General features: G+C 34.3%; 2 protein-coding genes across 3 annotated transcripts in view; one reads left to right on the top strand and one right to left on the bottom strand.

Annotated features, from left to right (window-relative positions):
- Positions 1 to 1,686: 1,686 nt before the first annotated feature.
- LOC113119758 (glycerol-3-phosphate dehydrogenase [NAD(+)], cytoplasmic-like) lies at positions 1,687 to 8,145 on the top strand. The gene is made up of 8 exons (XM_026289401.1): positions 1,687 to 1,835; positions 3,820 to 3,997; positions 5,328 to 5,468; positions 5,799 to 5,937; positions 6,020 to 6,132; positions 7,233 to 7,466; positions 7,629 to 7,735; positions 7,811 to 8,145. The coding sequence occupies exons 1-8, from the start codon at positions 1,795 to 1,797 to the stop codon at positions 7,905 to 7,907; spliced, it is 1,050 nt and encodes a 349-aa protein (XP_026145186.1). The 5' UTR covers positions 1,687 to 1,794; the 3' UTR covers positions 7,908 to 8,145.
- A 547-nt stretch (positions 8,146 to 8,692) lies between these two features.
- LOC113119760 (cathepsin L1-like) overlaps positions 8,693 to 12,500 on the bottom strand; it is a 6,925-nt gene continuing 3,117 nt past the window's right edge. Inside the window, exons 4-8 of one of the 2 annotated variants that reach the window (XM_026289405.1) lie at positions 11,548 to 11,694; positions 10,999 to 11,223; positions 10,017 to 10,182; positions 9,819 to 9,924; positions 8,693 to 9,108 (exon numbers count right to left, since the gene is read on the bottom strand). In XM_026289405.1, the coding sequence (XP_026145190.1) occupies positions 9,012 to 9,108; positions 9,819 to 9,924; positions 10,017 to 10,182; positions 10,999 to 11,223; positions 11,548 to 11,694 (741 nt within the window). In that variant the 3' untranslated portion in view covers positions 8,693 to 9,011. The remainder of the gene's footprint in view (positions 9,109 to 9,818; positions 9,925 to 10,016; positions 10,183 to 10,998; positions 11,224 to 11,547; positions 11,695 to 12,500) is intronic. The other variant, XM_026289403.1, reaches the window with a different exon arrangement.

Raw genomic sequence — 12,500 nt, forward strand, 5'->3', positions numbered from 1 at the left:
GATTAGTGTCTAAATATGGTTCATGTGGATTTATATTATTCTAGCAATAAACAAAAACACACGCTAATAATTATATATATATATAATTATAATCGCGATTAATCACATCCAAAATAAAAGTTTTTGTTTACATAATATATATATATGTGTGTGTACTGTGTGTATTTGTTATGTGTATGTACATACACACAAATGCATGTATATATTTAAGAAAAATATGTTGTGTTTATATATTAAATATATTTATATAAAATATAAGAAAGTGAATATATACATCTAAATATTTTTAAAATATATATTGTATGTGTGTGTGTTTATTAATTGCATAATAAATATACGCAGAACGCTTGCATATATTATGTAAACAAAAACTTTTATTTTGGATGTGATTAATTAATTAAGAGAAATGTACTTGTATGTCACTTTCGGGAATATTTTGTAGAAATTTTAAAGATATATCATTTTTATTTTATTATTTTATTTTATTTTAAGTGGGAATGAAAATCAGATGGTAACAGGGTTGTGCACAAATGTGGGAAAACTTATATGTAAATAAATGAGTTAATAATTTAAAATAGATTTTGAGTCTGTTGAGTTCTTACTATTATAATTAAGAAAGTTATTATTATTATTATTTTATGTGCACTATTTTGGACATATTAAATTATTACCCTGCATGGTTTTAAATATTTTTTGGGACTGTCCGAAACCAAAAACATGTAATGGATATTTTCTGTATTTAACACTAGAACCTTGTCATTGATTCAGATACTGTACTTGTGAACGCTGTACTGTACATCCACTGGCACTTTGATCCATGATTATAAATGATAAACCATGAGCTATCATAATAAATTATTAATGTTTATCTGTCACTCTGTTGAGCGATCAATAATGTCAGAATGTTTTTTGTTTATTATTTATTTTTCTATTGTTTACTAGACTGCTACCTAATCAATGACCTAATAAACGTCACTTTGGGGGGTAACGTGTCACTTTAGGATCTTTCTCCGGGGTCAAAGGTCACATGGTGATAAAACCTGATTATTTTTTATCTCCTTTGCTCTCTGAGTTGGTCTTTTTTTAATGATGTGTGAATATATGAACATGTTCGGTGCTATTTCATGAAGAAGATGATTAGGATTATATTAGACCCAAAACTCTCAGGTAATTTTTTTTTTTCATTTGTAAATTTTTTTCCATTCAGTGAAATATGACACATGTATTTTACTTTGATCTTGGATATTTGATTCTTAAATTAAATGACTTTATTTAATACCAGCTGCATTCAATCATTATAATGCAAATCATCATTATTATTTCCATTTATTTTATTATTAACAGCAGGAGTAGGACACACTTGATTAGACACAAACAAAGCAGGAATGTAGGAAAAAAACAAATCTAGACCTGTTGAACCCTGCCTTACATTCTCTCTCTCTCTCTCTCTCTCTCTCTCTCAGTGTCTCCCTCTGTCTCTCTCTCTCTCTCTCTCTCTCTCAGTGTCTCCCTCTGTCTCTCTCTCTCTCTCTCAGTGTCTCCCTCTCTCTCTCTCTCTCTCTCTCTCTCTCAGTGTCTCTCTCTCTCTCTCTCTCTCTCTCTCTCTCTCAGTGTCTCCCTCTGTCTCTCTCTCTCTCTCTCAGTGTCTCCCTCTGTCTCTCTCTCTCTCTCTCTCTCTCTCTCAGTGTCTCCCTCTCGCTCTCTCTCTCTCTCTTTGTGTGTGTGTTTGTGAGGTGTGTCAGGAAGTCAAACTTCAGTCTCTCTCTAACTTGTCACTAGACTGCAGCTAACGCGATGCCTGGAAAGAAAGTGTGTATTATCGGCTCAGGAAACTGGTGAGTGTCGTCTCATGTGAACGCGACGCAGTAAGCGCTTTAGCAGCTGTTCGCGGTTTACTCGCGCTCAACGCGACGCGACGCAGCGGACGCGACGTCAGACGCGCACAGAGTTTCATTTTCGCCTGCGTCAGTCTTGACTTTCCACATTTGTGTTTGTATATGTGCTCTTACTAGATCTACTGTGGTGTTATCACGGTACTCTAGGCTCAGTGAGACCGTGGTACTTACTTAATACTATTTCAATGCCATATTCAGAATTTACCGCGGTATTTTTTCACAATAGCCTTCCAGAATTTCCGATGTTTACAGTTTTTCGCACATAGTAAACCTGCACTGAAATAAATCAGATTCAGAAGCTTCTCACATACAATTAGTTATTTATGGGAGGCCGTTTGAGACGAAACTCATTGAAATGCAATAGCATTGAAAACTTGCGAAACACATTGAAACACTTGCGCGAACATGTGAAACACTTGCTATTGAACGTAATGTGTTATGTTACTTTTTGGTTACTTTTTGGTTACTTTTTAAATCTAGGCTGTGTTTGCTTGCTTGTTTGCTTTTCATATTAAAAGTTATATTTTTGGTAAATGTAAAAGCCCTTTTGAAGGAAATGTACATGTGAAACACTTGCTCGTACATGTGAATTACTTGCTCGTACATGTGAATTACTTGCTCGTACATGTGAATCACTTGCTCGTCAATATGAAACACTTGCGTGTACATGTGAATCACTTGCGCGTACATGTGAATCACTTGCTCGTACATGTGAATTACTTGCTCGTACATGTGAATCACTTGCTCGTACATGTGAATCACTTGCGTGTACATGTGAAACACTTGCTCGTACATGTGAATCACTTGCTCGTACATGTGAATCACTTGCGCGTACATGTGAATCACTTGCACGTACATGTGAAACACTTGCGCGTACATGTGAATCACTTGCGCGTACATGTGAATCACTTGCTCATACATGTGAAACACTTGCGTGTACATGTGAATCACTTGCGCGTACATGTGAATCACTTGCGCGTACATGTGAATCACTTGCTCGTACATGTGAAACACTTGCGTGTACATGTGAATCACTTGAGCGTACATGTGAATCACTTGCACGAACATGTGAAACACTTGCGCGTACATGTGAATCTCTTGCGCGAACATGTGAATCACTTGCTCGTAGATGTGAAAAACTTGCACGTACATGTGAATCACTTGTTCGAACATGTGAAACACTTGCGTGTACATGTGAATCACTTGCGCGTACATGTGAATCACTTGCGCGTACATGTGAATCACTTGCGCGTACATGTGAATCACTTGCTCGTACATGTGAACACTTGCTCGTACATGTGAATCACTTGCTCGTACATGTGAAACACTTGCGTGTACATGTGAATCACTTGAGCGTACATGTGAATCACTTGCGCGAACATGTGAAACACTTGCGCGTACATGTGAATCACTTGCTCGTAGATGTGAAAAACTTGCACGTACATGTGAATCACTTGTTCGAACATGTGAAACACTTGCTATTGAACGTAATGTGTTGTTACTTTTTGGTTACTTTTTAAATCTAGGCTGTGCTTGCTTGCTTGTTTGCTTTTAATATTAAAAGTTATCTTTTTGGTAAATGTAAAAGCCCTTTTGAAGGAAATGTAAATACAGTCTATACAGTAGAATGCAGGAGAAGAAAGTTCAACACTCTTCAGCAATAAAAAAGTATATGATATATTATATATATCATATATGTATGCACAAATATTATATTATGAGTCAATTTTTGTATAAATGTTGTATAAATGTTGTAAATATTATGTATAAATTTAAAAAGTAATGCATTTCTTTACTAGTTACTTGAAAAAAGTAATCTGATTACGTAAACTCGAGTTACTTGTAATGCGTTACTGTATATATATATATTATGTATGTTTCTTGGTCAGTGATGTGTGTGTGTGTGTGTGTGTGTGCTGGTCAGGGGTTCTGCCATCGCTAAGATCGTCGGGCACAATGTGAAAGCGTCGAACCGCTTCGATCCAATGGTGAAGATGTGGGTCTATGAGGAGATGATCGATGGACGCAAACTCACCGAGATCATCAACACCGAACACGAGAACGTCAAATATCTGCCTGGACACAAACTGCCCAAAAATGTGGTGTGTGTTTCTCTTAATAGTACAGTGATGGGAACAGACCATAATACCGTGGTACTTTGATGGTACTCCAAGGTAATTGTTCAGAGAACATTCAAAAGTAACATTGCCCTAATGTTAGCAAAATGATACAATGGCATGTTCTTTAATGTTCGTTTAACCAAAAAACGTTCAGAACATTTTCATACATTCATTGAGATATTTCAGCTGGAAAGAGCTTGATTCGTGATCTAGTGAGGTCCAGAAGGTAATACCGCGGTATCTTTGAGACAATGTTAGTGTTAGAGCTAGTTATCAGTAGGTTTAGACACAGATTAATGTGCTGAACTTTGCACAGATCACCTTTACACTCATCTACATGTTACTGCCGCAAAATTACACAACATCGTGAAGCAGATTAATAATCACTCATATGTAAGTGAAATAATCACTGAATTAGTCATAGTGCATGATGGGACAAGATAAATGAGCAAACGTGAGCATAAACAGACTATAATTAACCAGGACAAAGCTGAAGGAGTCATGACAGTGCTGACAGTGCAATCATTCAGATATGACATTAGAAACCTGCTGGGACAGATCGGGTCATGTCAAAATGTTATAGTGTATGCAATAACAGGCAGGAAGCCAGTGTAGCTGGACAATTATGAGATAAAAAAATGGAAATGATGCCAGAAAGGTGAAATTATGAGATCAGTCATACTTACTGCAGCGAAAGTCATAATTATGAGATATAAAGTCATAATTGACAAAATGATGAAATTATGAGATAAAAAGTCAAAATCATAATCATGTTATAAACAGTTGATGTTGAAATTATAAGATAAAAATACAAAAAATATGATTATGAGATAATAAAACTGATAAAAAGCCTTGTCATGACTCAATCAGAAATACTTGATGAAGTCGTATGAGAGACCTTCAAACAATGCTATAATCAGTTTTGTTACTTTTGAAAGTAATGCATTACAATATTGCGTTACTTCCTAAAAAAGTAACTAATTCCGTTACTTAGTTACTTTTTATTGAAAGTAATGCGTTACTTTAATTTTGCGTTACTTTTTAAATCTGGCCTGGGCTTGTTTGTTTGCTTTTAATATAAAAAGTTATATTTTTTTGCAAATGTAAAAGCCCTTTTGCACCAAAAGCCTCGGGCTGAGGGAAATGTATTTTCACGTCTATACAGTAGAACACCGAAGAAGAAAGTTCAACACTCTTCAGCAATACTAGAGACCATGTGAAGCCTGTTACCCACTGTCTTTGAGCTGACTTCCATCAGTAAGAGCCGTAGAGCGCCGGCCGATCAGGGTTCAGATCTCCTCTGTTTCCTCAGGTGGCGGTCCCTGACGTCACAGAGGCCACGAACGGAGCAGACTTCCTGATCTTCGTCATTCCTCATCAGTTTATCGGGAAAATCTGTGACCAGATGAAACCTCACGTCAAATCTGGTGCCATCGGGATCTCCCTCATTAAAGTATGAATTTATTCTTTAACATTTTATAATTTGAGTGGATTTAATGGTACTAGACAATAGATACGTAATTTGTTTCTACATAAATAATGCAAATATAAGAACATAATTTACAATATTAGCTGTATATTCCTTATTTTAATTTTTTAGCGAAGACTACTTCATCATGGCTGAATTTTTTTTATATTATAATTTTAAAATAATTTTTGGTCAAAAAATTTTTTTTGTTGTAAAAATTCCATCTACCTAAAAAAACTAATTAAAAAAAAGTTCTGCACAGAATTTACCGTTTCACTTAGTATTGTTTAGTCCATCCTCTTTGTGTGTGTTCAGGGTATCGATGAGGGTCCGGATGGACTGACCCTGATCTCTGACATCATCAGGTCCAAGCTGGAGATCGAGGTCAGTGTGCTGATGGGTGCCAACATCGCCACCGAGGTGGCCGAGGAGAAGTTCTGCGAGACCACCATCGGTGTGTGTGACATCACTTCCTGTGAGGAACCTGCAGCGCTTGTCCTTCTGTGTTTATAACTGCGTGTGTGTGTGTGTTTCAGGAGCCACTAATGAATCCAATGGCAAGATCTTCAAAGAGCTTCTGCAGACGCCGAACTTCCGCATCACTGTGGTGAAGGAGAGCGACACGGTGGAGCTGTGCGGAGCGCTGAAGGTACACACACCATTCTGTGGATCAGGGGCTCTGTCTCATTCAGATTACTTATGATATTCCCAAAGGACGCTTTGGTAAATTATAATTATGAGATAAGACATCATGAATATGACATGGAAGATAAATTATGACTATTAGACTATTAAACTATTAGATTCAATTATGATAATTATGGCATAAAATCGAAATTATGAGATTAAGTCATAATAATGACAAAGTCAAAATTATGAGATTAACAGTTATAATTATGAGATAAGAACTCTTAAGCATGAAAAAAGTAAAAATTATGAGATAATGCATAATTTTGACAATCGAAATGAGCTAAAAAGACATAATTATGGCATGAATTTGAAATTTAGGGTGTTAAAAAATCATGAGATTTTACAATTACAATTATGAGATGAACAGTTAAAATTAGATAATGAGATAAGAACTCCTAAGTGTAACAAAAGTCAAAACTATGAGATGAAAACTCCAAATTATGACAATCACAATTATGAGATAAAAAGCGATCATTGTGGCATAACATTTTAATTATGAGATAAAATGTCATGGTTATTGCATAAAATCAAAATAATGAGAACAAAAGTCAATTACCGATGAACAGTTTAAATTGTGATATAAGAGCTCCCAATTATGACAAAAATATGACTATGAGATGAAAAAAGCATAATTATGGCATCAAATCGAAATTATGAGATGAAATCATAATTATAACAAAAAAGTCAAAATTCTGAGAGAATCTAAATTATCTAAAATATGAGATAATCTAAATTATGTTTGTAAAAATGTAGATTAAAGGTTATAATTATGTCAAAAATATATTATGTCTGATATGAGATAAAAAGTTATAATTGTGACATGAACGGTCAAATTTTTTGTCATAAGTATGCAAAAAAATTTACTATGAAATAAAAAATATAATATAATAATTATGAGATAGTCAATTATGATTAAAGATGTGCATGTGAATGTCTGACTGCAGCTGAGTGTCTGTTCTGGTGTGTGTGCGTGTGTATTAATGTGTGTGTGTGTGTCTGTGTGTATTAATGTGTTTGTGTATTAATGTGTGTGTGTGTATGTGTGTGTGTGTGTGTCAGAACATCGTGGCGGTGGGCGCAGGTTTCTGTGACGGTCTGGGTTTCGGTGATAACACTAAAGCTGCAGTGATCCGGCTGGGGCTGATGGAGATGGTGGCCTTCTCCAAACTCTTCTGTAAGAGCGCCGTGATCTCGGCCACCTTCCTGGAGAGCTGCGGCGTGGCGGACCTCATCACCACCTGCTACGGAGGACGCAACCGCCGCGTGGCCGAGGCCTTCGCCCGCTCACAGAAGGTCTGTAGCACCTGCAGTGGATTCATGTGTGTGTCCGGCCACTAGAGGGAGCACATGGACTGGACAGTTCAGCATCAGAGCTAATGACTTAATGAACTAATTCAGGAAACTGAAGCCAGACTGTGTGCCTTAAATGATATTTTCTGTGCTGTTTCTCATCAGTCAATAGTGGAGCTGGAAGCTGAGATGTTGAACGGTCAGAAGCTCCAGGGTCCTCAGACGTCTGCAGAGGTTTACAAGATCCTCCAGAAGAAAAACATGGTGGAAAAGTGAGTCATCCTCAATCCTCATCCTCATCAGTGTGTGTGTGTGTGTGTGTCTGACGTCTGTGTGTGTGTGTGCAGGTTTCCTCTGTTCGTCTCGGTCTATCAGATCTGTTTCGAGGGTCGGCAGGTGAAGGAGTTCATCAGCTGCCTCCAGAACCATCCAGAACACATGTGAGCGATCTGATCCGACCCGATCCACACACTACTGAGCCTCGTCCACAAAACATCAATTATGAGTCCAGTGTGATGAGCAGTACTGTGTAAAGTCTGACTCAGGACTGTAACGCTGGTAAACGCACATGTGCTGCATTTTATATCTGCAGTTTTGACTACAATCCTCTTCTAGAGAAGTATTACATGTAACACTTTATAACACAAACAATAAAAGCCATGCTGCTTATTTGAATCATTTATTCAGAGGCAAGCTTCATTTATTCTTACAGCAGTCAACATTAACACAAAATAAATCGAATGTTTCTTCATGAGCCACATAAGCCACTTTGGATGAAAGCGTTTGCTAAATTACTGAATGGAAAGGAAATGTAAATCAATCAATCACTAATTCAAACATTTAAATTATTTAAAGACACTTTTTTTTATTATAATAAAATAATTCTCAATAATATTATAAGAATGATAATACATATTTATAAAATTATGACTGTTATAATTAAAATAATAAATACATTATAGAAATTATAAATTGTATATAAAATATCTTGTTTTGTTTTTTTTGGTCCAGAAAACTTAATTTTATTTATAATAATAATAATAATAATAAAAAGCCACGCTGCTAATTTTAATAAAACGTAAAACTTATTTTTCTTCATTAGCCACACAAAACACTCAATCTCTAATTTCAATATTTCAATTAAAGACATAACACATTCTTATTATTTAATAATTGTAATATTTTTTATTTCAAAAGTATTTATTTTAATTTATCTTTAATTTATTTATTTTTATATTTTGAATTGCAATTTATTAAATTCAATGGATCTGTAATTTCGATGTTTAATTATAATATTGATGACAGTATTGATATTTTTGTCCAATCAAATGCTCTCTTGAATGAGAATGCTCCTCCCCCTAAAGTATAAATATTAAAGTAGTATCACCTTTATTTCTAATGATATCAATTGAAAACGGTAATTGTAAAGGTGTGTTCTTTGCTTTTGTTCTGGGTTTGTGCTGTGATGGAAACTAAAGAAAGTCAATGCATATTCAGTAAGGTTTTCCTGCTCCAGAGTCTCGGACTGAAGGATCACAGGGGGTCGGATTAGATGGTGGGGTAAATGGCGAAGCTGGATATTCCACACATGTTTTTATTTCGTACCATTCGGATAAAGCCATTTTCACCCCATGCTGTTCCCCAGCTGAGACAGAGAGAAATCATCAGTCATCATTTCTGATTTTCAACACTAGAGGACATTAGAGCTCAGAGTGAAATACAGCAACTTACAGCTACTGAAGCTGGCTGACTATTACATAAACACATATAAAACAGCATATTTATGAAAATAAGAATATTATAATAAAATAATTTAACATTATATTTAAAAATGATAATATTAAATATTGTATTTGCCTATAAAATATGTATTTTGTAACTAAAATAATAATATTATTAAAGTGTTATAATAAAAAATGTATAAAAGGATGAAATGTACAGCTAAAACAATCATTAATAATATAATACAATTATAATGAATATAAAATATTTATATGTTTATAAATATGAATATTATATAATTATACACATTTTACATAATATTATAAAATGTAAAATAAATGTATATTTATATAAATGTTCATATTATAAGTAAGCAATTACTGATCATATATGAAAGTATAAAAAAGTGTTTTTAAATTTTCATGAAAAACATTAAATTATATTTAAAATAATTATTATTATAAGAATGACAATAAATATAAATATAGCAAATATAATTACAATTAAAATAAGTGAAAAAAAATGTAAAATATATTTATATTTCATAAAAATATGAATAATATAAAGTAATCATTTCAAATATATATAAAAGTCAGAACTGTCACATAGTATTTTTATCAAGTGAAAATTAACCTGTTTTTCACCAGCCAGTAGTCTTGTCCATTTTCTGAGCCGTATCCCACAACTAGAACCGCATGATTGATCAGTCCAGAGCTGCACTTCGGATCGCTGTAGATTCCTGAACACACACATTATTCATTCACAATAAATGAATGTGCTGGTTTGTGGACAGAAAGCAGATAGGTGTGTGTGCTATATTTTATGTCTCACCGCCTCTGTATTTGTGGAAGGAAGCAAGTTTGGCATTGATACCGACAGACACAGGTCCGATATTAGCAATGGCGTACTGCAGTGCCACCTCATTGTGACGTGGAAGAATACGGAAACCCGTGCAATATCCAGCTCTTCCCGTCACAGAGTATCGACACAAACCTTGCTGCAAAATTCAACACAACATTACAACAATATCACAGCAACATTACAAAAACATTACAACAAAAACACTACATCACAACAATGTCACTGTCACAACGATGCCACTACAACGCCACTAAAGCGACACTACAATGTCACTACATCACTACAGAATCACAACAACGGCACAACGTCACAACGTCACTAAAACATCACTACACCGTCACAACAATGCCTCTACAATGTCACAACAATGCCACTACAGCGACACTACAATGCAACATCAAAACAACATCACAAAGGCACTACAATGTCATAACATCACTACAATGTCAAAATAACTCCACTAAACTATCAATAATATCACTACAATGTTACCACATAACAACAATGCCACTACAATTTCTCAAAGATGCCTCAGTCAACAATGTCACTACAACACAACGATATCACTACAACCTAACAATGACAACAGCGCCACCACTACAACGTTAATGTCACTACAATGTCACAAAAATGCCACTACAATGTCACTAAAACATCACATCACAACAATGCCCTTACTTTGCCAATCAAACAACAACAACTTTATTGTATTATGTCGATTTTTTTAAGTGTATTACACATATTTTTAAAAAATAATTATTTATTTTTATTTTACATTTTTATGATTTCCTGTTTTTCTTGTAAGTGTTGTACTTTATAATGATATATTAACTTTTTTTAATTATTAGCTTTCCATTAATTTACCACCTCAATTTGGGAATCACTGATTTATACTGTAGTATGACCATGAACACTGATGCTCAATGGGTGTTGTGTTAACGTTCTGCAGTACCTTGTGTTCATACGGGTAGAAGGTGTTGGAGTCAATGCCTTTGTTCTGGATGATGTAGAGAAAAGCTCTGCTCAGATATCCTCCTCTGCAGCCGCGGTTCCCCAGACTCACACTACAGTCCAGCAGGTTCTGCGGACTCAACGGTACCAGAGAACCGGTTTTCCTCTTCATCTGACCCTCCAGAGCACCGACGGCACTGAACGCCCAGCACGAGCCACACGGGCCCTGAAACCACAATATATAACATAAAAACATTTGATTTATGTGTATAAAATAGGCATATCATTACTAAAGTAATAAAATACAAATACAAATATATTTATGCATACAGATATATATATTATATGAAGTGTATATTAAGTATAATAATTATTAATAATATAATAAAACATTTTTAATTTATAATTAATACAATTATTCATATTATAGATATTATAATAAATATAACATATATTTCTTTTTATGAAGATCTGAATATTATAACATTATATACAATATTACAATTCTGTGCTCAAACTCTTAGTACAGCACACACACACACACACACACCTGGTTCTGGACAGGACTGACCATCCCGTGCTCCGTCCAGTTGACTCGTGGTGGGGGGGGCTGGTGTGATGGAGGCGGGGATGTTACGTTGAGATCCGAAAAATCTTCCTCCAGTAAACCATTCAACTGATTAACCTCATCTGCAGTCTAAACACACACACACACACACACACAACTCAATTCATCTGACCTCCGACCTGTACTTAAGACATAGTCTATGAAAAAATGTAATCAGGAAAAACGTAAATGGTACAAAAAGTCAAACCGATCAAAATTAAGAGTGTATAATGCTGATTTGTTTATATTTCAAAGGATAATTTAATTTATCAAAACATATTTGATTTGTTCATGATGTTAGTAGTCTTTAATGAAAACATTTCTTGATTTCATTATATTTTGATGATATATTTTGTGGCCCCTGACTCTGTGGTTTGTTTTTTCTCCTCTCTACTCATGTTTTAATATTCATTTGTCTGTATAATGAGTGTGTTTTCTTCATTGCCACTTTTTCACAGCTTTACATGCTCAAATTCATGACACTTTCTCACATCTGATCTGAGGTGTGAATGACATGACACATCTGCTAATGGCTCAAAAATATCAAATGTATTGTTTTTAATACACTGGCAGGTATTATTCTCCTTTTATTAAGCTCAAGTTGACTTCAATTTACATCTCACATAAATGTATCATTTATATATTTTTTATTATAATTTTTGTACTTTGAAACAATTCATTTTAAATAATTTAATTTAATATTGTTATTTATTTTATAATTTATTTTGAGTGTTTTTTAATTATTTGACATTTTTATGAATCAGTTAATTTTAGTAAATATTTTATTTAAGTATTTATTTTAATTAAAATAAATGTTTAAAATTACTTATTTAAATAAATGTACGTTTATTATTGTATTTATTTTAAAATTACATCTTTTAATTTTGTATTTTAAT

Source organism: Carassius auratus, chromosome 19 (assembly GCF_003368295.1).
Source record: "Carassius auratus strain Wakin chromosome 19, ASM336829v1, whole genome shotgun sequence".
Lineage (NCBI taxonomy): Eukaryota > Metazoa > Chordata > Actinopteri > Cypriniformes > Cyprinidae > Carassius > Carassius auratus.